Raw genomic sequence first — 21,409 nt, forward strand, 5'->3', positions numbered from 1 at the left:
GCTGGGGAAAGGAGTGACAGATTTCACACTGGGAGGGAGTTGAAGGGAGGAAAGACCAAGGAACCCATTTCATTTTTCCCCTAGAAAAATATCACTGAAAAACTGTGTAAAGAGGCCTTTCCCACACCCTGCTGTCTGATCCCCTCTTGCAGGACCCCAGGCCCTCACTTCCCCTCTGAGTCGTTTGGTTCCACAGAAAGACCTGACCTTGCTCTAAGTTTTTAAGACTAAGTTTCAGAGCTGCAGAGACTCCTCCCCACAACACTGCTAGCTTGGGCGTGATAATGGACAGTGCTCCTGTGAACTTTCTCTCTACCTCAAGAAGATTTCTGACTGTCTTTCCTTCCTCTTTCTCCCATTTGTTTCTGTCTGTTTCTGTTGGTCTTGCCTCCTTCTTGCTATCATTCTCCTGACCTTTCTCCCCCTCTGCTTTTGTCCTTCTCCTGCCCTGGGCCCATTCCCCACAGGTCTGCCAGTGGCCATTCATTTTCATCCCTCATTCCGTGCCTCCATTGGGGCTCTCCTCAGAGCTGCAAGTACATAGGACTTGAGGTCAGGGTTTCCAGGAGGCAGGCAGTTAGCAGGCAGATGGACAGAAGGACTCTGGAATTGACAAATGGCTCTCAAGAAAAAGTGACTAGAGAAGTTGAGTTAACCAGTACCCGCCTGGCACACAGAGTATCCTTTTATTACTTGGTCCTGACCCAAAAGATGATGTGGCATTTAAATATGCTGCTTGTGAAGAGCCTGCAAAGTCATTTTTATGAAGTGATTTAAGGTGTCAAATGAAAGACAATCCCCACTCCTATGGGGCATGTGGGTATAATCCCAATATCCCACAAACTAAATTCCATTTGGTGGTGGTAAAAACATCAGAGCTGAAGGTCGGATGTGCTGGCAAATGGTGATGAAAGGTGGACATTAAATGTCTACACTCAGGAGAGGATCAGGAGTGGTCCGTGTGAGCTAAGAAAGTCTTCATGAGGCTAGGCCAGAGGCTCATACTTCCTCCTGGCCACAGAATGAAATTAGGCACCTAGGATTTGCATCCACTGTCTCATTTGTATAGGCCAGCTCCCCTTCTCTCGGGATCTGCTTCTTCAGTCAGCAAGAGAGGGGTCCAAGCTGTGCTGGGTCAGGGAAAGAAGCACAGGACAGAAGAGTACGCTGAGAACTTACGAAGCTCCTGTTCACAGAGAAATGGGAAGTCAGTACTGCGACCTCCCTGAGGCAGTTGAGCTTTCTAAGTCTATTCCGAAATTGTCTTTAGTGTGGGAACTGGAATTTGGGGTGTCCAGAGCATTGATTAAGCACCTAAGGAGTGCGAAGCACTGCTTCGTGCCAGGATTTTGGAGTGGAGCCTGTGAAATGGTACATAAGGCAGTTCTTGACCTCAGGCAGTCTGAAAGAAAGGTTTGCTCAGCTCTCTGAACCCATGGAGGAGGGGGAGGGCAGTGGGAACCTGTCACCCTGCTGTTCCTGCTGGCCAACAGGCACACTTTTGGGTGGCACTGCCCCTGCATGGGGTATACTGGCAGCTCATCTGAGGAGGATTTATCTGCTCACCAGGGGAGGGCCCCACCCTCTTTTTCCTCTCTCCCCCAATCCCTTCTCGTTGCCTCTCACCCAGGTGTACTACATCAACTTCACTGACTTTGCCAGCTACGAGGTGGTGGTGGATGAGAAGCCCTTCCTGCAGTGCACCCGCAGCATTGAGACAGGGAAGACCAACTACAACACTTGCTATACTGCAGGCGTGTGCCTCCTCAAGGCCAGGCAGAAAATTGCCGTGAAGATGGTGCACGCCGACATCTCTATCAATATGAGCAAGCACACCACCTTCTTTGGGGCCATCAGGCTGGGCGAAGCCCCTGCATCCTAGATTCTCCCTTTCCATCCTGCCCCATGCCCCTGCCCCAGGTTTGGGAGCCAGGACTCCCAGAACCTCTAAGTGCTGCTGTGTGTGGAATGAGGTATATTGCCGTTGCAGCCACAGAGAGAAATGCTCCATGCTATTTATTCCCCCGTGACTCCAGGATGACAAGGCCTACATGACTTCCCAGAATGACCTTGAGTTGCCAGTACAGTTGATGGAGCCCCAGGGTTTTCAAGAAGGAGAACCTTCTTAGGCTCCCTGTTGACTGGCTTATGGTGACTCCTCAACCCCTAAGTCCCTCATCAGATGTATCATTTGTTGCACTAAAATGAGGATCCAAGATAGTAGGCCACAAAAAACAAAGGTGCACTCCAGATTCTAGTGCTGATGGGGGCTGCTTCTTCTCTCCTGGCTGCGGGTGGCATTGGGTTGTAACTTAAGGAGAGGGTCAAGTCAGAAGAAGGCAAGTCCTTGTGGCAAAGACCTGGGCAATAACCTGCCAAGTATGTATCCTTGGTGGAAGAGGCATTCTTGCTGCATTGCACTAGAACCCACTAGAGGCTCAAAGAGAACTTCCCACTAAGGCCGAGGGGTATACTGTGGCAGCTTGCTGGACTCCAGAGCCAGGAACTTTGCTTTGCCTTGGAATCATTGCAGGAATGGCCTCAAGCCTGCCTATGTAAGAAGCTGAATCTATATTCGGGGCCATATGTGTCTCACTGTGTTTACAGCTATGGTCTGCTCTCAGAAAACTACCTGGAGTCTTCCTGCCTGTCACCCTCCCCAGACTGACTAGAAATCATATCTTCTTTCTCCACAGTGCCTACCTCTGTTTGAGACAGGTGCTTCATGGTGTATTCTTGGGCACAAAGAATTTTCCACTGATTAGGCAATACAATTATTATTCATCTAATTCTAATAAATTGTGTCTGAGAGCAGGTGATTAAACTGGATAACTTCCAAAAGCCCCTTAGAGTTTGAATATAGGTGGCGCCCAACATTTGCCTGCCACAGTAGAGTTCAGAATTCCCGAATCATATACTCCCTTGGACATCAGCAAAGCATAGTTTTTCTACCTTTCTGGGAGGAAGGGGTGTGGGGATAGAACAGGAAATGTTGTACATGTTTGTTGAAACCCAAGATCTTATCTGGAAGAACAGCAGGCAATGGCCCACTAGCCCAGTCTTTCTGTGCTGCTCTCCTAGAGCCAGGCTCAAGAGAAACTATCTGTCTAGCTATTGAGCAGGGCTCTGACACCCACTTTAGATCCAAAGGCACCTCCACCAATTTTCCTGCATGGTCATATGCTAGATTTGTGAGCCTTCTTTCCAGTTGCCTAGCTTCAGGTTACCAGGCACAGCCCAAAGCTAGAGGGATCAACCTTGTCCAGCCTGTACCTCTTGCTCCTGAAGTGTATTTTTTTTTGAAGAGATGGGAAATACATCCCTGAAATTCATCAGAAATATCAGGTACTGATTTCTCAGCTGTACCTCCATTTCCACATTGCTTGGTAGGCCAAGGGTCCTTTATCTAATGCTGATTACAGACAGCCTTAGAACCAGAACAACCAGAAATGGCATCAACTTTAGACATGCATCTGACCCTGGAGGCCTTGACCATTCAGCAGTGGTAGCAAGAACTAACAGACCCTCTCCTTAATATTTGAAGGTTACTTCCTCTTAATTTCCTTTGAAGAAGATGGGGCAGAGAATATCACAGTTAGCATTGTAGATGTAAGGCTGGGAGAGAAAGTGCTTTCACTAAGAGCTCACCTGTAAGTCACAGACCTTAGCTCTTAGAGAGGTCTGACTCCTAAGCTAGTGTCTTACCACACACAACACTGTGTGGAATTTGGGTCCAGAAAGGAAACTTAAACATGATCCCATGAAACTAACCTCATTGTGGAGTCCTAGGGAGAAACCTAGCAATGCTCAATTTTCATTACTATGGTACTGCCTATTCTCTTGGCTGTCATAGGCTCTGTGGAAGAAGTCTTAGGTGTTTTCTAACCCTGAACATAACTCTGGGACCCACAGATCTGGTAGTCTTCATGACCTTTCAACCATCTGATAAAAGCAACAGCCATCACACAAGGAGCTGCTACGTGGGGCAAGGTCTTCTGTCTTCCATTCCTGACCCTAGATACTAGTTCCGGGAGCCAGCTTGCTCCCTGGTGTCAAGTGTGACTCCTCCCCTCCTGCCATATTACAAATATCTCGATGTTGCCAGAACATCTTCTTCAAGCTGATGCTGAGAGGGAAAACCTGAGAGGACCACTCTAAAGCCAGATGGTTCCGGGAAAATGGAGGAAGGTTCCTAACTGAGCCTCTGCAGGACATATCAACCCGATCATATGCTCTGTGATGGAGATCATAGGAGAAGCAAGTTTCTCACTGTACTTTCTTCATTCTGAACCCCCACAAGGAGCCCCAGAAGAAGAGGGTGGGGGGAAGGGAATAGTAGAGAGTGCAGGGCCTGCTGTGCTGTGGTCATTGGCAAGTAATGAAGCATTTGCTGACAGGAGGATAGGGATATAGATTTACAGTTTGGGATTGTCGTGATGTGAAGTTATCCCAAGGCTAGCATAGAGAACGGGATGGGGGCATGTTTGTGTAAGCAGATGACATGTTAGAAGGAAAATTGCACAGTGGGATCCTCTACCAGCTGCTTGAGCTTCAAAAGCCAAGTTGAAACAAAATTGTACCTGCTAGATGTTCTTGGCTATTGGCTCCCTGGAAGGTGTATCATTTGACTTAGTCACCCCTGGATCCATCCTGAGCCTAATCTCTTCAGCTTAGTAAGAAAAGACTAAGAACCCTAGAGACTAACAAGGGCTTTGGTCCTCATATGAGTGCTTACGTTTTATGTGGATGCAAACAGATGTAGAGAAATTTTTGACCTAGAAAGACTTTTAGGGGGAATGCAGCCCAACCTACATCACATCCTGTTACTCATATGCAATTGATGTCCAGACAGGGAAACTGGCCCACCTAGGACAGTGTAGGCAGGCCCCAACCTCCATACTCAGCAGTAGAAGGAGGCAGAGCAGCCGGTCCCATGGGGCCTCCTCTTTCAAACACCCACAGACTCAAAGGTAGAAGTGTTTTTCTCCCTTCGGGAGCCTGGCCAGGCAGGGAGTGTGGCTACAGTCTCTATCAGAACTTGCCTCCCCACACATAGTCCCCCAAGATATTTGTGCACCTCCTGCCTCTGGGCTGCAAGCCCTAGGCTGGCTCTGAACCAGTTTTTAGGCCTCCCTAGTGTTCCCTGAGGTCCCACCTTTGCCAGGGCTCTCCCTGGGCCATGCCTACTACAGAATCTGATTTTTCTTACTTCATTTCAGGGCTCTCTCCAGGAGAGGATGAGGTGTGTCATTTCTTTATTCAAAAAGCTTCCAGCTAATGGGGGTAAGAAGAGAATGGCCTGGAGCAGGCCCAATGCTGCTTTGGGGGAGTCAGCATCCTGTGTGAGATACTGTGTATATAAACTATATATATAATGTATATAAACAGGGATGTAAGTTTGTATAAATTAATGGTTTATTCTTTGCAAATAAAGTGCTCCCTTCTCCATTCTTGAAATCATCCTAGCTCTTCCCACATGACACATGCTTCTTCCTAAATGATGCCACCACAAATGAGCTCCGGGGGAGGATCAAGAAACCCACTTTGGTGAGAGCACCAGAAGGAAGCTGGTCCAAAAGTCCTATCAGCGCATCCTTTGTGGACTCTCTGCACTAAACTACACACCTTCACCCTATTCACCTTTAGCTCTTCTAGAACCATAAGTCTCAGGGGCTTGATGTGTTGCCCAAAGGCACATTGCCACAGGACAAGGACACACAGCAGGGGACTACCTTTAACTTGAATGTGGCACCTACAGCACTCCAAGCCTACCCCAAACAGCTGGGAGACAACCAACCTTAGACTCCTCAATTGAAATACAAATTGACTCATTTTGCACACAAAACCAATGCTCAAGGATGTTAAGTAGCTCTCCCAAGACCACTCAACTAGTAAGCGTCTCAGCCTGGCTTGTTCCCTGCTATGCTTTCCTCTGTGCCATGCTGCCTCTACCGCCTGACCCTAGGCTGTTCACTGGAAGGCACTCTAAGGAAGATCACAAGAATAGCATTCCTTAAGTAATAGATAGCTCAGAATAATTATGGGAACTTTTCACAACCCCAGCACTTTGGCTGATTATGGAGAATGTGACCCTCAAGTAATGTGAGTGAGCCCACAATGGCCAGAGAAGCTCGGATATTAATACTCAGGTTGGTCTTCTTGCTGATTTGGAAAGAGGGTTTGAGTCACAGAAGCCTGGAAAACGTAAGAATGCCTTTGGCTGCAGCTCGATAGTAGACCATATCTTTAGTGTGAGACCCTGGGTTTGATGCCTGGCACATAATAACAATAATAATAATAATAATAATAATAATAATAATAATAATAATAACAGCTAAAGGAATATAGAACCTCTGGCATAGGAAAAACAGGCAGAAAACAGCAGGAGCCCACGCTTTTTGCCATACCATATACAAACAACTACATGAGGTAAGCATTCAGGACAGGAGGAGAGTGGCACACTGTAGTAAGTATAAAGGATGTCTTAAACCAATTTGATAAACTTGATGCAGGTAAATAATTGGACCAGATGACATCCATCCAAGAGAGCCTATGAACTGAATTGTGTAATATGTGATTATGACAACTATTGGGCTAAGACTGTGAGAGACTTGCCACTCAGAGACTCAGAAATCAAGTTCTTCATGGGTACTTGGGGTCAGGTATCCTACTTGATTATCAAACAAAGAGCATACTTAACAGGGCCAGGCTGGTGCATGCAAATTTCTGAGGAGAAAATAAGAAATTAGATCTAAACCCCTGACCATTCTAGTATAGCTTTAGGAGATGAACAACGATAACTAAGGGATATGAAATTACTTGAACTTTCAACACACTACCCTGTTCTCTCTTTGAGAAATTGAGACACCATGAACCTTAGGACATTGTTTTTATAGGAACAAGAAATGGATTAGCTAGCTGGAGAGGAATAATTTTCTGTTGCTCTCCAGCTTATCATGTTTAGTCACATGCAGTAGCATTTAAACTTGACAGAAACTTTGAGGTAAGCAAGGGAAGGATTGTTAGTCCCATTTTACAGTTGAAGAAACAGGATGATGGACCACCCCTAAAACTCATAGGTCTTGAACATGCTACTGACTGAACCCAATGTCCCCTGGCTCTTGATATACCCAGTCCTATAAGAGTCTTGAAGCCAGGAAAATGACAGAGACACAATGTCTTAGATCCCTCCAAACAGACTAGCTGGAGCACACAGTACCAGAAATGGGCTGTTTATTCTAGCCACAGGTTTCCTTGTGGCTAAAGCTTTTATGAACTTCCACTGACTTTAGCAGACCTCTGCTTAGGGTCTTCTCTGTCTCAGGAGGAAAGGACAAAGACTAAGAGAAAGAGATGGAGGTGGAAAAGGATGGACACAGAAAACAACCACATGGATGCACCCCCCTGCCACACACACATCCCTCCAGTGAGGATTGGTAAAATCAGAAGTGACGCTCCATGGGTAACTTTGGCCGTTGTCATCAGTTCCACACCATCCAGTCAGTGGAATGCTTTTCAAATTATCACCAGCTCCTGGGTCTCTGAGATGCCAAACTTGGTCTTATGCTGATCGAACAATTTGCGTAGGGCATCAATATAGAGTGTGTGGTATTTGGCCACAATCTCCTGGCTCGGATTCTCAATCTTGGGCAATGGTAGAGGTTCCCCGACTGCCAACGGGAATGAAAAAGGAAAAGGGGAAAACATCAGAATAGCTTACTCCTAGGGACAGCCTGGAGCCCAGCTGACTCTGACCCTCTTGCTCAGCACTTCCTACCCAGGCTCCCTTCCTCCAACCACAGTTGGGGCTGAAGCTCAGCCACAGAAATAGATCCTAGAACATAAAACTAAGCCTTCTAATAGAAGGTCACTCACCAATAGTGGTTACTGGCTGAGAATATGGCAGAAGGCCCCAGGAGTTCTTGGTGAAGCCACGTCCATAGAAAGCACAGGGGTAGACGTGTACCATCTTCTGGAACCACTTCTGAAAGTGACTGATAAAGCTCCCAGGAGTGAAAATGTGCTGGTCATAGAGGTCTGCCTCTCCAAAGGCATAAGCGGGGATTAGAGACACCCTGTAAAAAAAAAAAAAGACATGCTAAACACCAGCATCCCCTGGGTTTACCTACAAGCTCCCTAGAACTCAAATCCATCTGTTTCAAGGTCCAGGCTAACTATGGTGCCCATGGCCTAAACTAGACTCACTGCCTTTAGGCACAAAGCAACAGCTTGCACAAGGAAGCAAACACAGTGATTCCTTAGAGTGCCCAAATCTGAACCACTGTCTGAAAATGCCCAAAGTCCATTTCATATGCTTTCTTCCCCTTAGGCTGCATGGTAAAAAGTCTGACTTTCTCTGCCCTAAGGTGCAACCCTAGTCCTTTTGTAGAAAAACTGGCTTGAATGAGAGACCAGTTCAAGGCCTCCAGGACAGCACCCTGCACAGCTCTACTGCAACCCATAGGTGGTTTTCCCCCTTTGTACTTTTAACTGACAAAATTGAATACAATTTGTACATAAAACACTGGAGAGATAGCTGCTCAGTTGGTAAAGTGGTTTCTATGTAGGCATGAGCACCTGAGTTCAATGCCCAGAACCCACATTTAAAAGGAAAAATAGAGCCAGGTATGACAACATAGCTGTAACCCAAGTGCTAGGGAAGTAGGGATGGGTGTATCTTTAAGACTTGCTGTTTAAGCCTACTCTACCAGATAAATTCCAGGCCAGTGGCCTGTCTCAAAACACACACACACACACACACACACACACACACACTATATATATATATATATATATATATATATTTTATGGTGGTTCTATTGAATAACAATTGTTTGCATCTTTCTTCCTTTCTCTTTAAATACCACTTCCTCAAAGCCCAATATTCTTCCCGGCTGAACTTTTGCACAGCCTCCCCACTCCATCCCACCCCATGTCCCTAGAACTTTCCTTACCCATATCGAAGGGCTGTGCGTACAAAGCCCTGCCGTTTCTTCAAGAACAGGGTGGTAGAGCCGGGCATGCTGTATTTGCACTCAGCCAGGCCACCAACCACCACAACAAGCATGTTGCCTGTGCCCTTCTGAGTAAGCAAAAAGTCTATGGACGATTGACTCACAGAGCAGGCCCCTGGTGTGCAGAAAAAGCCAAGACATTGATTACTTACCAATCCCTGTAAACTACCCCTCCCCACTTCCACGAATACCAGGAGCATCTTCTCCAGCCTGTGATTTGGGGAAGCTGGTTAGCACCTAAGAAGATCTCGAATTTGACCTCGCTCTCCCTGGTTTTCCTTATGGTAGCCATCTATGTGGCTTTGTCCCCTATGAGCCACTTACCTGTAGACATTATATACTCTCTGAGGAAAGGCACCCAGAAAAAGGCTCCTAATGTGAGCATATAAGGAGTGATACCAGGAAAGATCTTGGAAAAGCCTGTTGTGTCAGTGGAAAAGTGACCAAACCATGAATGGGACAGCAGCCCATGAGGATGGCAGGCAAGGATGTAGTTGTGGTTGGTTGGAATATCTTTTGTCTTTACAATCTGTAGAGGAAACAGAAAACAGGAGAACTAGAGCAGAGAAAAAAACTTCTCTTTTGGCTAGAGAACTGGAAGAGAAAAGACTGTGAATTCCAGCAATTCAGTCTGGGCAACGTGCATGTCCAGGAGTCACTGGTTTCCTGCCCCCCCCCCCGTGTGGCTGTACCCTGTGCCCCAATTCTGACCCAAGTGCTCACTCAGTGAGCCATTCAGCTCTATGTGGCTTACCTTGAGTGGGAAGTAATTGCTGTAGTGTTTCCACAGACACCACCTTCTCACACAGTTGAACCGACGGCCACCTGAAAGCACAGAAACCTCTGTCCACCCCTACTCTCCCCTTCTGGGCCACTTTGCAGCTACCTTGGGGTCATCTCACTCTCTGCCTTTTCCTGTTCTCCTACATGGGAATTAGAATAGGCATATCGAGACCAACCTAGAATAGACCCAGCCTCTGCTTCATCACCCAAAGCCAACCCTGTCTTCCTCTTACCCACGTCAATTCCAAGACCTTAAAAGGACCCCTTCCCTTGGCTTTCCTAGACCATGGAGGGACAGGCTGAAAGATTGCCTGGAAATTAGCCATAATCTCTTAGCATTAGGAGAGGAGCAGGAGGAATATATGGCAGCACATCCCAGTGGGCCCTTACCTCGCTCAGGTGTCTTCCAGTCAAAAGCCAACCAGAGGAGCATCAACACAGTGACAGGCCAGAACGATGTGAACACCACCAAGTAGAGGTTGACCATGATCACAGTGATGACTAGAGGGAACCCAGCCCAAAGTCAGTGAATTATAAACAGTCTCTCACATTAAAATTACCCTACTGAATTCCATCCACCTCAAGGTCACACCACTCTGACCTAGGCCTATTCAACAGTCACTTCCCCACCTTACAGGTAGCCCACATGGCCATGTACCTCGTGCTGTCCTCCTTGACCTTCTGAACCTGGTTTTGGTATGGAAGACAAATGTGTTCCTCAGAGCTAAGCTTCAAACAGCAAGGCCTCCTACACCCAGAACCTGTCCCAGAACTATGCTAGACTCTCTATATAGTGTGGGTAAGTAGGGGAGAAGCCACAGATAGCCACTGGGCATTTGAAGACTTAAAGAAGTTTTTCTCCAACTTACATTTTTTTCTCAACATCAGCCCTGTCAGAAAGAAGTTCTCAACCTGTGGGTTGTAAGCCCTGTGGGGTCTAAGGACCTTTTCACAGGGGTCACCTGAGACCATTGGGAAATACAGATATTTACACCATGATTCATAACAGTAGCAAAATTATAGTTTTGAAGTAATAATGTTATAGTTGGGGGAATCACTACAAAATGAGGAATTATATTAAAGGGTTGCAGAATTAGGAAGGTTGAGAAGCACTCCTGTGAGGTGTCAGAGGGGATGCCAAAGAAAGCCAACTCCTATTGTCACCAGATTAGAAGTACACAAAGCAAGGAACAGGGGGAAATAAAAGCTGGACTGGAATAAGGTAAGAGACTGTGCTCAGCTGAAATAAGATAGAAATGTTATGTTCAAATATTAGGAAAGAATGACTTAAGAGTTATGGGGTGCCACATTCAATTGGAATTATTACTGAAGATGTAAGCAGCCAAGACTAAGATTATGTGGGGAAGAGGATCAAAATAGAGGTTACAAACAAAAAAAAATCTATAATAGAGTGATACACTTTATCTTGACTTCTTATTGGAGCCTCATGAAAATGATTTAAATATTTTAGGACCACAGGCCTACAAGATAAGAATCAGAAATGTGCCTACAGTAGATGAGAGATTTCAGTAAAACATTTGCTCATGTCAAGTGAATGAAGAGAAATAACGAGCTTATAAGGCAGCAAGCCGATCTCCTGCAAAGGAGGTGCCTCCTGGAAGTTTGCTTGCTTCTTTGGAAAAGTCAGGAAAGACTCAGAATCTGGAGGATCAGGCATCACAAGAGGCAAGGATGAAGCACAGGCTCAAACATCAGAAGCCTGGATGAATTCCCGACAAGAAATTAATTAGGATGATAGTTTTTTTTCTCCACTCCTCAATGGTTGATCGGAGAATTATTCACTGAAAATTGGATAAGAAAGATTCTGGATTCAGATGCAAGTGATTTTCAACTTACAACGGTTTAACTTAACAATGTTTTGTACTTTCCAGTGGTGGAATCTGGAAGAAACTGAATTTTGCTCTTTTCCTGGGCCAGCAATGTGTGGTACCATTGTGTCTCATGGGGGACAGCAGCAAAAAGCCACATCTTCCAGTCAGCCACACTACCATGAGGATACAGGGCAGTGTGCTGTGTTACTAAGCTGTCACAGTAGGTGCATCAAATGTACTGTGGTGATTAGTTTGTTAGTTGTATTGCTGCTTTGAGACAAAGTCCCATAGTACAGTATGACAGCCCACGCTTGTCTCAACTCATAGCAATCCTCCTGCCTCAACCTCCAAAGTGTTAGGATTACCCGTATAAGACATGTTGTATTCATGATACATGGTATTTCCAATTTACTATATTTGGAGAACTTCTGTCCTTACATGAGCTACAGCTAACACAGCAAAATTACTGTTGAAATGAGAGGACTGACAATTTGATACACAGTCTCAGATAATTTGTCTCCCATGTCTTTTTTTTAAAACTGAATACTATTAGATAACCTGCTTCACCAAAACGAAGGAGAACACAGAATCCATGGTGGAAATAAAAGTCCAACAAATGAGGAAATGAGCAGCACAAGGCTGAAAACAAACAAGCAAGGTACCTAGGGTACCACTTTAAAGAGACTCCCACTCTTGGCCACATTCAAGTTCAGCCTAATATTTGTATAACCCAAGAGTAAGTACCTTAAAATTTGCACCCAAGTTGCCTCAAGTACTCTGGTAATAACAGGCAAATTATAATAGGCAGATGCTAGGTTCCAACAATGCTGTCCTCAAAGAAAACAGGAGAGGTATTAAAGATTTCCCAGTGTGTTTGCAGATATCGAAAGGTTACCAAGGGGATTTAGCTCAGTGATAGAGCGCTTGCCTAGCAAGCACAAGGCCCTGGGTTCGGTCCCCAGCTCCGAAAAAAAAAAAAAGAAAGAAAAGAAAAGAAAGGTTACCATGTGTGTGAAATGGCTGTGGGTAAATTAGTAATAAGTAAAAGATATCTAGTAAATGAAAAAATAAAAGAACTGGAGAGATGGATCAACAGTTAAAAGCACTTACTGTTCTTAGAGAGGACCTGGGTTTGAGTCCCAGTACTCACACATCATGGTTCACAACCATCTCTAACTCCAGTTCAAGATGATCCAATAGGCAAACACATGATGTGCATACATGCATACAGGCAAAACATTCATACAATAAAGTGAAAAATCTTTAAAAAATTATTTATTAATTTAAAAATTAAATGAGTCAATTATTAGTTCCAAGAAAAAATCACATAAGAAAATACAATATTGGTTCACTATATTTCCTAGTTGTCAGACATTTAACCAAAACCGTGCCATAAGAATTTTGGAAGGGGCCTGATGAAGTGGTGCAGGCCTGTAATCCCAGTACTGGTGAAGCAGAAGCAGGCAGATCTCTGTGAGTTGAAGGCCAGCCGGAACTACATAGTGAGTTTGAAAGACCCTGTCTCTAAAAAGAAGAAAAAAGAGGTAGGAGGGGGAGGAAAGGAAGAGGGGAAGGGGGAGGGAGAGAGGAAGGAAGAGGAAGAAAACACAGTTTTGAAAAGAAGAGGTAAAAATATCCAAGTAATATCATATAGGGCTCAATTCTCATTTCCCATGTTGGGAGGGCAACAGAGAAGGCCTAAAATCATTACAACACACAGTAACAGTGCACAGAAATTCCAAATAGTAAACCAGTATTTTTAAAAAACAACAAACTTGAAAATGACCACCACCGGGGAGCCGAGCACTGTAGGTAGTGCAAAGGCCAGCAGCTGGAGCCCCTAGACATGGGCCGCAGAACATTTCTTGGATAATTAGAGGTGTGGGTCTAGTCCAAAGGATACCTCATTTCTCTTAGGGTTTGCTTGAACTCATGCACAACTAAAGACATCTTGTGGTGTCTTTCCTTTTCTCACTGGCTTTTCTATGTCCATATTCTATTCTCTGATCCCTTGACTCTTTCAGAACCTTTCTTCTTCTCCTGTCCCCATCACTACTAGCCTTGTTCAAGTCCCAGCATTTCTCAATAGCCTGCTAACCTTGGTATCCCTGCTTTCCTCTCTGGCTCTTTGGTTTGCTTCAAAGAGCTACAGTAGACTCTCAAACCCACAAGCCCAGTGTCATTGTCCCATGTTAAATCCTGTACTGGCTCCTCGTGACCTTCCAGAAGACTAAACTCCTTCTAACAGTTTTCAGTGTTCTCTATAACCTCCTTGGACCTGTTCCTCTAATTCTTCCTCCCTCGATCCCTCCTTCCTTCAGTAAAAAGTATATTACACAGCAATTCTGAGTTCACTCGCAACAATTAATTCCTGTCAGCCCTTTACATACTCCTGCCTCTCATTCACCCTGGCCTTTTCCAGTGCTGGGCATTTACTGTCCCCAGGGCTCATCCCTTCCTTGCCTGTTTCTTATTTGTCCTTCAAGAATCAACTTAGTCTGGGTGTAGTGGCACACAACTTTAAACCCAACATTTGGAAGGCAGAAGCAGGTTAGGTAAGCTTGAGGTCAGCCTGGTTTACATAGTGATTCTGGACCAACTAAGGCTACATCATGAGATCAGTCTCAAACAAACAAACCAAAAACAAATAAACAAACAAAACAAAACAAAAAAAAACAAAAACAACCTAATTGCCAATGAATATCAAAAAGATACTCCACCTCATTTATATTGAGAATTTTCAAATTAAGATTGTGGCTTATTTATCACTTCAATCTAGTGACTAGGACTGCATATAGATTCTCCATGCACTCTTCTTCCTGAGCTATGGAAACTCCTGAAGCTACATTTTCCAGTAGACAATTCACTGTCCCTGTACCAATCTGAACAACAGAGTCCACAGTGAGCTGACGCTCCTACCAAGCTGTTTGGTACATTTAGTCTGAACAAGAGCACAGTGTCACTAGACTGCCTGTCTGGTATGCACACCAAGCTGCACACCCAACCTCCCAATCTGCAGTGGGCAGATGCAAAAGACAAAGAAGGGGACTCTCAGACAAAATGTTAGCCTTTGTGAGCTCAATGGCAGTCCAGCTTTTCCACTACCTAGCTGTGTGAGCTTGGGCAGATCATGTCTACTATATGGAATTCACCTCACCAATTACACAATGCAGATTATTAGTCACATAAGGTGATTAGACTACAGAGGATCGTACATGTTAGTTAATACTGTGTGCATGTTATTTAGTATTACATGTGTAGCTATCATTATGACTTAAGATTAGCATCAGCTGAAATGAAAGAACCCATGTAAAAACAGTTGGGCCAAAATAATATAAATAGTTCTGGTAACTAAATCTACCCCTCCCACACTATGCCCTTAGTCTGGTTGTTGCTTGAGGTAAGAAATGCCTACTGTACTATTCATTGGCATGCTACTGTACCAGGTTCATGTTCCAAGGCCTACCGATATTCCTCATTCCCAGAGTGCTGACAAGATCACTTAATTCATGCCCTTGAATCCTGCAGGGAATTTTTTCAGGCCCCCTCCTACAGTGATGGTTAGTTCCAGTATATACAACACCGTGTCTGATGTATAATTTTTATGAAGGGTCAATGATATCGATGGTGAATACATGGATAAATTCCTCTGAGCAGCAGGTTTCCAAAGATCCCTCTGCCATACAGTTAACTCATCACAGTTTGCTTGATTTTCTGTGGTTGCAGCCACTTCCCTCTTCTTGGCTTGCTTCAGTGAATTTACTTGCCATGACTCCATAGCATGACCTCTGCACCTCACTGTAGACCTCATGGTTGTCACTAGGCAAACCTAAAGCAAGAAGCACCCACACCTGCACAGACACATGCATATCCATGTAGTCATGCACAGATACCACCAATAACCTGCCCAGGTGGGTGGGGTCACAGGCTAGAGTAAACCACTGTTTTAGTTTGCCTAGAACAATACAAAGTTTGAACATTGAGCATCCTACCACCCTAAAACCTTCCATACCACGTGGCAAGCCCATGTAATTGGATGCCCCAAGTAGCTTGAAGACTCACCTATAACCAAGGCGCTGAGGGCCCACTGGAAAAGAGCAAAGACCTCCATGGCAGTCTTGAGGTCCTTCTTGGTAGGCCAGAACATGATGTGCAAAATCTCAGTAGTTCCAGGTAAATGCTGTTTGGCTGTCCAGCCCTGACTACTCTGAGGCTTACCATGTTGTCTCCCCTGGTCTTTCAGTTCTGACTGTTGCATATTCTCCGCCCCTTGTCCCACCCTTCCAAAAGACTGCAGGACCTCCTACCGCCTCTGCTTCTCCAGTTCCTCCCAGCTGCCTACCCAGCTGCACTTTTACCCACTTGAGCTCAGGCTAAGTTGAGATTGTGACATCGCTTCACACACCTGGATAGTGGATGAATCCCTGATGTGGGAAGTGAGTGGGTGAGACAGGGCTAGGGAGCAGCTGCCAAGCCCAGTCTGAAAATAGGGGGGCTGTGAGTAGGAAGAAATCCTGTACTCAGATAGGAGAGACTCAGCAACTACCTCTCTGGAGGTGCAACTGCTGATAATCTTGGTTAAGAACAAAGCTGGAAGGCTGACCAGGTCACAGACTAGGCCTAGAACACCTTCACCCTTCAGGTCATCGCTCACAGGAAAGACATCACATGCATAACTGTGGGCAGATAGTAGGTGCTGAGCAAAATTCATACTGAGTGGGTTGACAAATGTTAGGGCATACTATGTTGTTCTGTGTTCATAAAATTCTAGAATAGACAAAAATTGTTTATCATGAAAAATCAGAGCCCTTGTTGCTTCTGCTAAGAGTGACTGAGAAGTAATTTGATGGAAATTGGGGGAGGGACAGTATCAATATTTTGATAGGATTTTGATTTGTACACATCAAAAGCAGGTGTTAAAATATGGTGAATAAGGGGGCTGCACAATGGTTAGGAGCACTTGTTCTTCTTATAAAGGACCAAGGTTCAATTCCCAGTACCTACATGGCAGCCCACAACTCTAGTTCAAGGGGAGCCAACACTTTCTTTGACCTTCTTGGGCACCAGGCTTTCAGATGGTACACACACATCCATGTGACCAAAACACTCATGAACATAAAAATAAGTAAATATTTGTTAAAATATTTTTTAAAATACAATGACTCAGGCTGATGAGGTGGTTCGGCAGGTAGAGATGCTTATCATCAAGCCTGACAAGCAGATTTCTGTCCCTGGGACCCTTGTGATAGAGATAGCTGGCTCCTTTAAGTTGACCTTTGACTTCCATACACGTGCCTGAGTATGCTCAAGCCCCACCTCAATGCAATAAATGAGCACAATAAAAAAGTTATCTTTTGGCTCACTGTTCCTCCCTGTCCCAGAGACAGCCACATCTTCTCTTGTACTGCCACCCTTGTCCAGTAGACAAGATGGTGAAGGTCGGTGTGAATGGATTTGGTCATATTGAGCACCTGGTTCCCAGGACTGCCTTCTAATCTGCACTTGGCAAAGTGGAGATTTTTGCCATCAATGACTCCTTCATTGACCTCAACTACATGGTCTACATGTTCCAGTATGACTTTGCCCATAGCAAATTTAATGGCACAGTCAAGGCTGAGAAAGGGAAGCTTGTCATCATCGGGAAGCCCATCACCATCTTCCAGGAGCAAGATCCAGCTAACATCAAATGGGGTGACACTGGTGCTGAGTATGTCATGGAGTCTAGTGGTATCTTCACCATCATGGTGAAGGCCGGGGCCCCCATGTTTATGATGAGTGTGAACATGAAATGTGACAACTCACTCGAGATTGTCAGCAATGCATCCTGTACAACTGACTTCTTAGACCCCTGGCCAATATCATCCATGACAACTTTGGCATTGCGGAAGGGTTCATGACCACAGTCCATATCATCAGTGCAACTCAGAAGACTGTGGATGCCCCTTCTGGAAAGCCATGGCATGATGGCCGTGGGGCAGCCTAGAACATCATCCCTGCATCCACTGGTGCTGCCAAGGCTGTATGCAAAGTCATCCCAGAGCTGAATGGGAAGCTCACTGGCATGGCCTTCCGAGTTCCTACCCTCAATGTATCTGTTGTGGATCTGACATGCTGACTGGAGAAACCTGCCAAGTATGATAGAAGGTGGTAAAGCAGGCATCTGAGGGCCCACTAAAGGGCATCCTGGGCTACACCAAGGACCAGGTTGTCTCCTGAGACTTCAACAACAACTCCTACTCTTCCACCATTGATGCTGGGACTAGTGTTGCTCTCAACTTTGTAAAGCTCATTTCCCTGGTATGATAATGAATATGGCTACAGGAACAGGGTGGTGGACCTCATGGTCTACATGGCCTCCAAGGAATAAGAAGCCCCAGACCACCCACCCCAGCAAGGACACTGAGAGCAAGAGAGAGGCCCTCAGTTGCTGAGGAGTCCCTGTCCCAACTCAACCCCCAACACTGAGCATCTCCCTCACAGTTTCCAACCCAGACCCCCCATAATAATAGGAGGGACCTAGAGAACCCTCCCTACTCTCTTGAATACCATCAATAAAATTCCTGGCACTCAAAAATGTGATCTTTTAAAATAACACCTTTGGGTGGGGGTGAGATGGGGTGTCTCTGTTTACCACTAGCGGTCCTGGAGCTTGCTCTGTAGACCAGCCTCAAAGTCACAGAGATCCACCTGTCTCTGCCTCCACAAGAGCAGTCTCTTTAAATGCAATGCATAAATGTTGACAATTTCTGCACTTTACCAAATGTAAATTTTACCTAAAAATAATAAATATTGAACTTGTATCAATGCTGATGTGCTTGGGGTGGAGAATATGTTTTCAATTTATTTTCAAATGTATGCAAAGTGTATCTATGAGTAGACAGAAGGATGTATTGAGGGACCAGTGGATGCCATATAAAACAGATCAAAATCTTGTCTACATAGTTCTTTGAAGTGTTCTTAGGTTTAACTTTTTATAATCCAATTTTGCTTTTTTCCAAAAAGTTCCTTTGAAGTCATAGTAAAGAAAAAAGGTAAATTAAATTTAAAAATCTGACTCCTCAGAGCATGGCACCTACAACACATGTGGGTGTATGTGTTACAAAAGTAGATCTGCATGTAGTTGCCAACATGTTTGCTACATATCTTCAAGTGTGGATGCAGTGAAGATGCGGTGAAGATGTGCACATGAAAGCATCTCTGTCCAACCACATATGCACTAGATAAAAGGTCCGTGAAAGAGTGAATGAGGAGAAGGCCTACTTCCGGCAATATAACTATTGATGGTACAGTATGTGCCAGGCACTGTTCTACACAGCTGGGCTCTATTCAGGGAGGAAAATAAACCAAACCAAATTAATGCTCATGAAAAGTTTACATTCTGGTGAGGGAAGATAGATGATTGAAATTAATTACCTAATTAGAGTATAAGGTGATATAAGTTAGAGCAGAGAAGGAAAGATGCAGTCAACTGAGTTTTCACAGACTGAGAAGAGCTTGGGTAGGAAGAGCAGGATTTGTGGTTTCAAAATGTGTATTGCGGAAGGCCATGCTGTGAAGGTAGCACTTGAGCACAGGTTTGAAAGGAATGAGGAAACAAGTCATGTAGCTAATGATCCAAACTGAGGGACCAGTCAGCACCTAGCGCTTGAAATAAGAAAGGTGTGCTTGGCAGGTTTCCAAGAGCATCAAGAAGACAAATCCGTGAGAGGAACTGAAAACCTAATGTTGGTGAGATTGGTAGGGGTTCACACTGTGAAAGGCTTTGTAGGACATGGTGTGGACTTAGCTTTTCATCTTGACCAAAGTGGAGAATTAATAAAGGATTCTGAGCAGTAAAAGAAGATTGGATTATATTTTTGAAGAGGTACGAAAGAGAGGACCTTTGAAGGGATATTTCAATAATTCTGTGGGGACACAATGGTGCCGCAAGCTAAGTTAGCAATAGTAGAGGTGATGAGATATGCTCAGATCTTAGAGACATGTGCCATGATGTCTCTCCTAAAACAGAGGTCTTTGCTGCCTTCCACTCTGTGATGTTCAGACACCTCAAGAGGGAGGTTGTACTGCTGAGTACCTGCCATGAGCCTTTTATCTGGCTTAGAGTGATTCTTGCATCTGGTCGTCAGTCGTGCAGTTCTGAAGGAAATACACAGAGGATGTTGAGCACAGCTCACCTGTCTAGCTAGATTGCTGGTTCTGTGAAGGACTCATGAGAAGGGGGTTCAAAAGGAATCGGGGTCAGTCTCCAAAATAGTCTGAAACCCAACACAGGGAGTCTGCACTTCATATTAGTGGCACTTAGGAAGTACAGTCAACTTGTGAACAGGGAGGGTGACCTGTCTCAAATGCCAATGAAGTTAACTTTGGAACAGAGTAGCTGTCAGAACCTTGCCACCTCTGTGAATGACAAATGGCTCATCCCCTTCCTCTTTATTGCCTACTTGCAATACCAGGTCCACTAGTACAGAGTAAATGGCTCATGGTCTAAGTTCCCCTAAGGACTTCTGGCGATTTGGCAAGCCTAGAAAGGCCTGTTGTCCCAGATCGACTTTTTATCTGACTTACTTCATTGTTCAGGGTCGAGAGTATATCACATCTGATTAAGATCCAGGGTCCTGTCAGGGAAATTTTTTTAGTTTGGGTTCTGATTATAAAAGATAGGTCTCATTATCCCAGGCTGGCCTCAAACTCACAATCTTCATGCCTCAGCCTCCAAAGTGCTAGGATTATACATGCGTACCACTACTCTTGGCATGTTTGGGCAAATTCTGAGACTGTTCTCATTTGGGAAGCAAAGTTCCATAAACACTGAGAAAGGTGAAAGGACAGAATAGGCACAGGAAAGTGAGAAAGAGGCTGGCGCAGAGACCCAGTGTTCTGGTGCAAAGAAGAGTCACTGTGATGTCCAAGATTCCAGCTTTGTCTCAGTGGGCAGTGGTGATCTGGAACACAGGAGGAAAGACATTCTATAAGGACACCATTAGTGAGAGGGACCCGTGACAAGCAGGTCCTGTGATGAGTAGTAAAAGAAGCTGCTCATTTGGGAAATATGTACTATCAACCCTGGGTTTCCAGAGACTTGTTCCAGAAGCAACTGTAGCAGAGAAGTAAAGGGAGTGCTGAATAGAAGATTCTGGACTCATTGCACCATCTTGAAACAGAACACCAAGCTGGATGTGGTGGCACATGCCTTTATTCACAGTACTTGAGAAGCAGAGGTAGTGGATTTCCATGATTTGGGGCTAGCCTGGTCTACATAGCAAGTTCCAAGACAGCCAGGGCTACACAGAGAGATCCTGTCTCACAAAACAAACAAAATAGCAGGGCACCAACTGCATTGATCTGTTTAATGTTGGAATTATATGGGGGTTGGGGATTTAGCTCAGTGGTAGAGCGCTTGCCTAGGAAGCACAAGGCCCTGGGTTCGGTCCCCAGCTCCGAAAAAAAGAACCAAAAAAAAAATGTTGGAATTATATGAAAGGTTGCATTTGACAAAATGGTTGGGGCTAAGTGTTCTGTGATGGCCTCTGGGGGTCTAATGGAACAAAGATCTGTACTTCTTCATTAAGAAGAGTCTGTTTCAGTGGTGAGCTGTGAGTCAAGTGCTTGGGGACCCAGGACACCACCAGGGGCCAATGCCAAAGGCAGTAAGTAGAGACTTGTTGAGAGAAAGAACTGTCTGCTGGAGAGGAAGAGTGCATGGACCTAAGTGGTCACACCTTCCCTCCAATAAGCCACCCCGAGGGAGAGTCCTCATCCCTGTCAAAGCTAGCAATGAGA

The 21,409-nt window shown here is 45.0% G+C and overlaps 2 protein-coding genes across 7 annotated transcripts in view; one reads left to right on the top strand and one right to left on the bottom strand.

Annotated features, from left to right (window-relative positions):
* The window catches only part of Eda (ectodysplasin-A), a 401,698-nt gene extending 396,250 nt beyond the window's left edge, over positions 1 to 5,448 (top strand). For 5 of the 6 annotated variants that reach the window (XM_008773301.4, XM_006257112.5, XM_228582.11 and 2 more), the window contains exon 8: positions 1,631 to 5,448. In XM_008773301.4, the coding sequence (XP_008771523.1) occupies positions 1,631 to 1,882 (252 nt within the window). In that variant the 3' untranslated portion in view covers positions 1,883 to 5,448. The other variant, XM_039099598.2, reaches the window with a different exon arrangement.
* Positions 5,449 to 6,951: 1,503 nt separating this feature from the next.
* On the bottom strand, positions 6,952 to 15,838 carry Awat2 (acyl-CoA wax alcohol acyltransferase 2). The gene is made up of 7 exons (NM_001191724.2): positions 15,692 to 15,838; positions 10,188 to 10,298; positions 9,769 to 9,839; positions 9,339 to 9,543; positions 8,955 to 9,129; positions 7,876 to 8,075; positions 6,952 to 7,670 (listed from the first exon to the last, which is right to left on the bottom strand). The coding sequence occupies exons 1-7, from the start codon at positions 15,774 to 15,776 to the stop codon at positions 7,516 to 7,518; spliced, it is 1,002 nt and encodes a 333-aa protein (NP_001178653.1). The 5' UTR covers positions 15,777 to 15,838; the 3' UTR covers positions 6,952 to 7,515.
* Between the last annotated feature and the right edge of the window lie 5,571 nt (positions 15,839 to 21,409).

This window comes from Rattus norvegicus, chromosome X, assembly GCF_036323735.1.
Source record: "Rattus norvegicus strain BN/NHsdMcwi chromosome X, GRCr8, whole genome shotgun sequence".
NCBI lineage: Eukaryota > Metazoa > Chordata > Mammalia > Rodentia > Muridae > Rattus > Rattus norvegicus.

Coding starts and splice junctions, on each gene's coding strand:
- Awat2 (NM_001191724.2), bottom strand. CDS start 15,776: ATGTTCTGGCCTACCAAGAAGGACCTCAAGACTGCCATGGAGGTCTTT. Junction 9,840..10,187: donor CTGGAAGACACCTGAGCGAG/GTAAGGGCCCAC, acceptor CTGTGCTTTCAG/GTGGCCGTCGGTTCAACTGT. Junction 8,076..8,954: donor CGCACAGCCCTTCGATATGG/GTAAGGAAAGTT, acceptor TTTTTTTTACAG/GGTGTCTCTAATCCCCGCTT.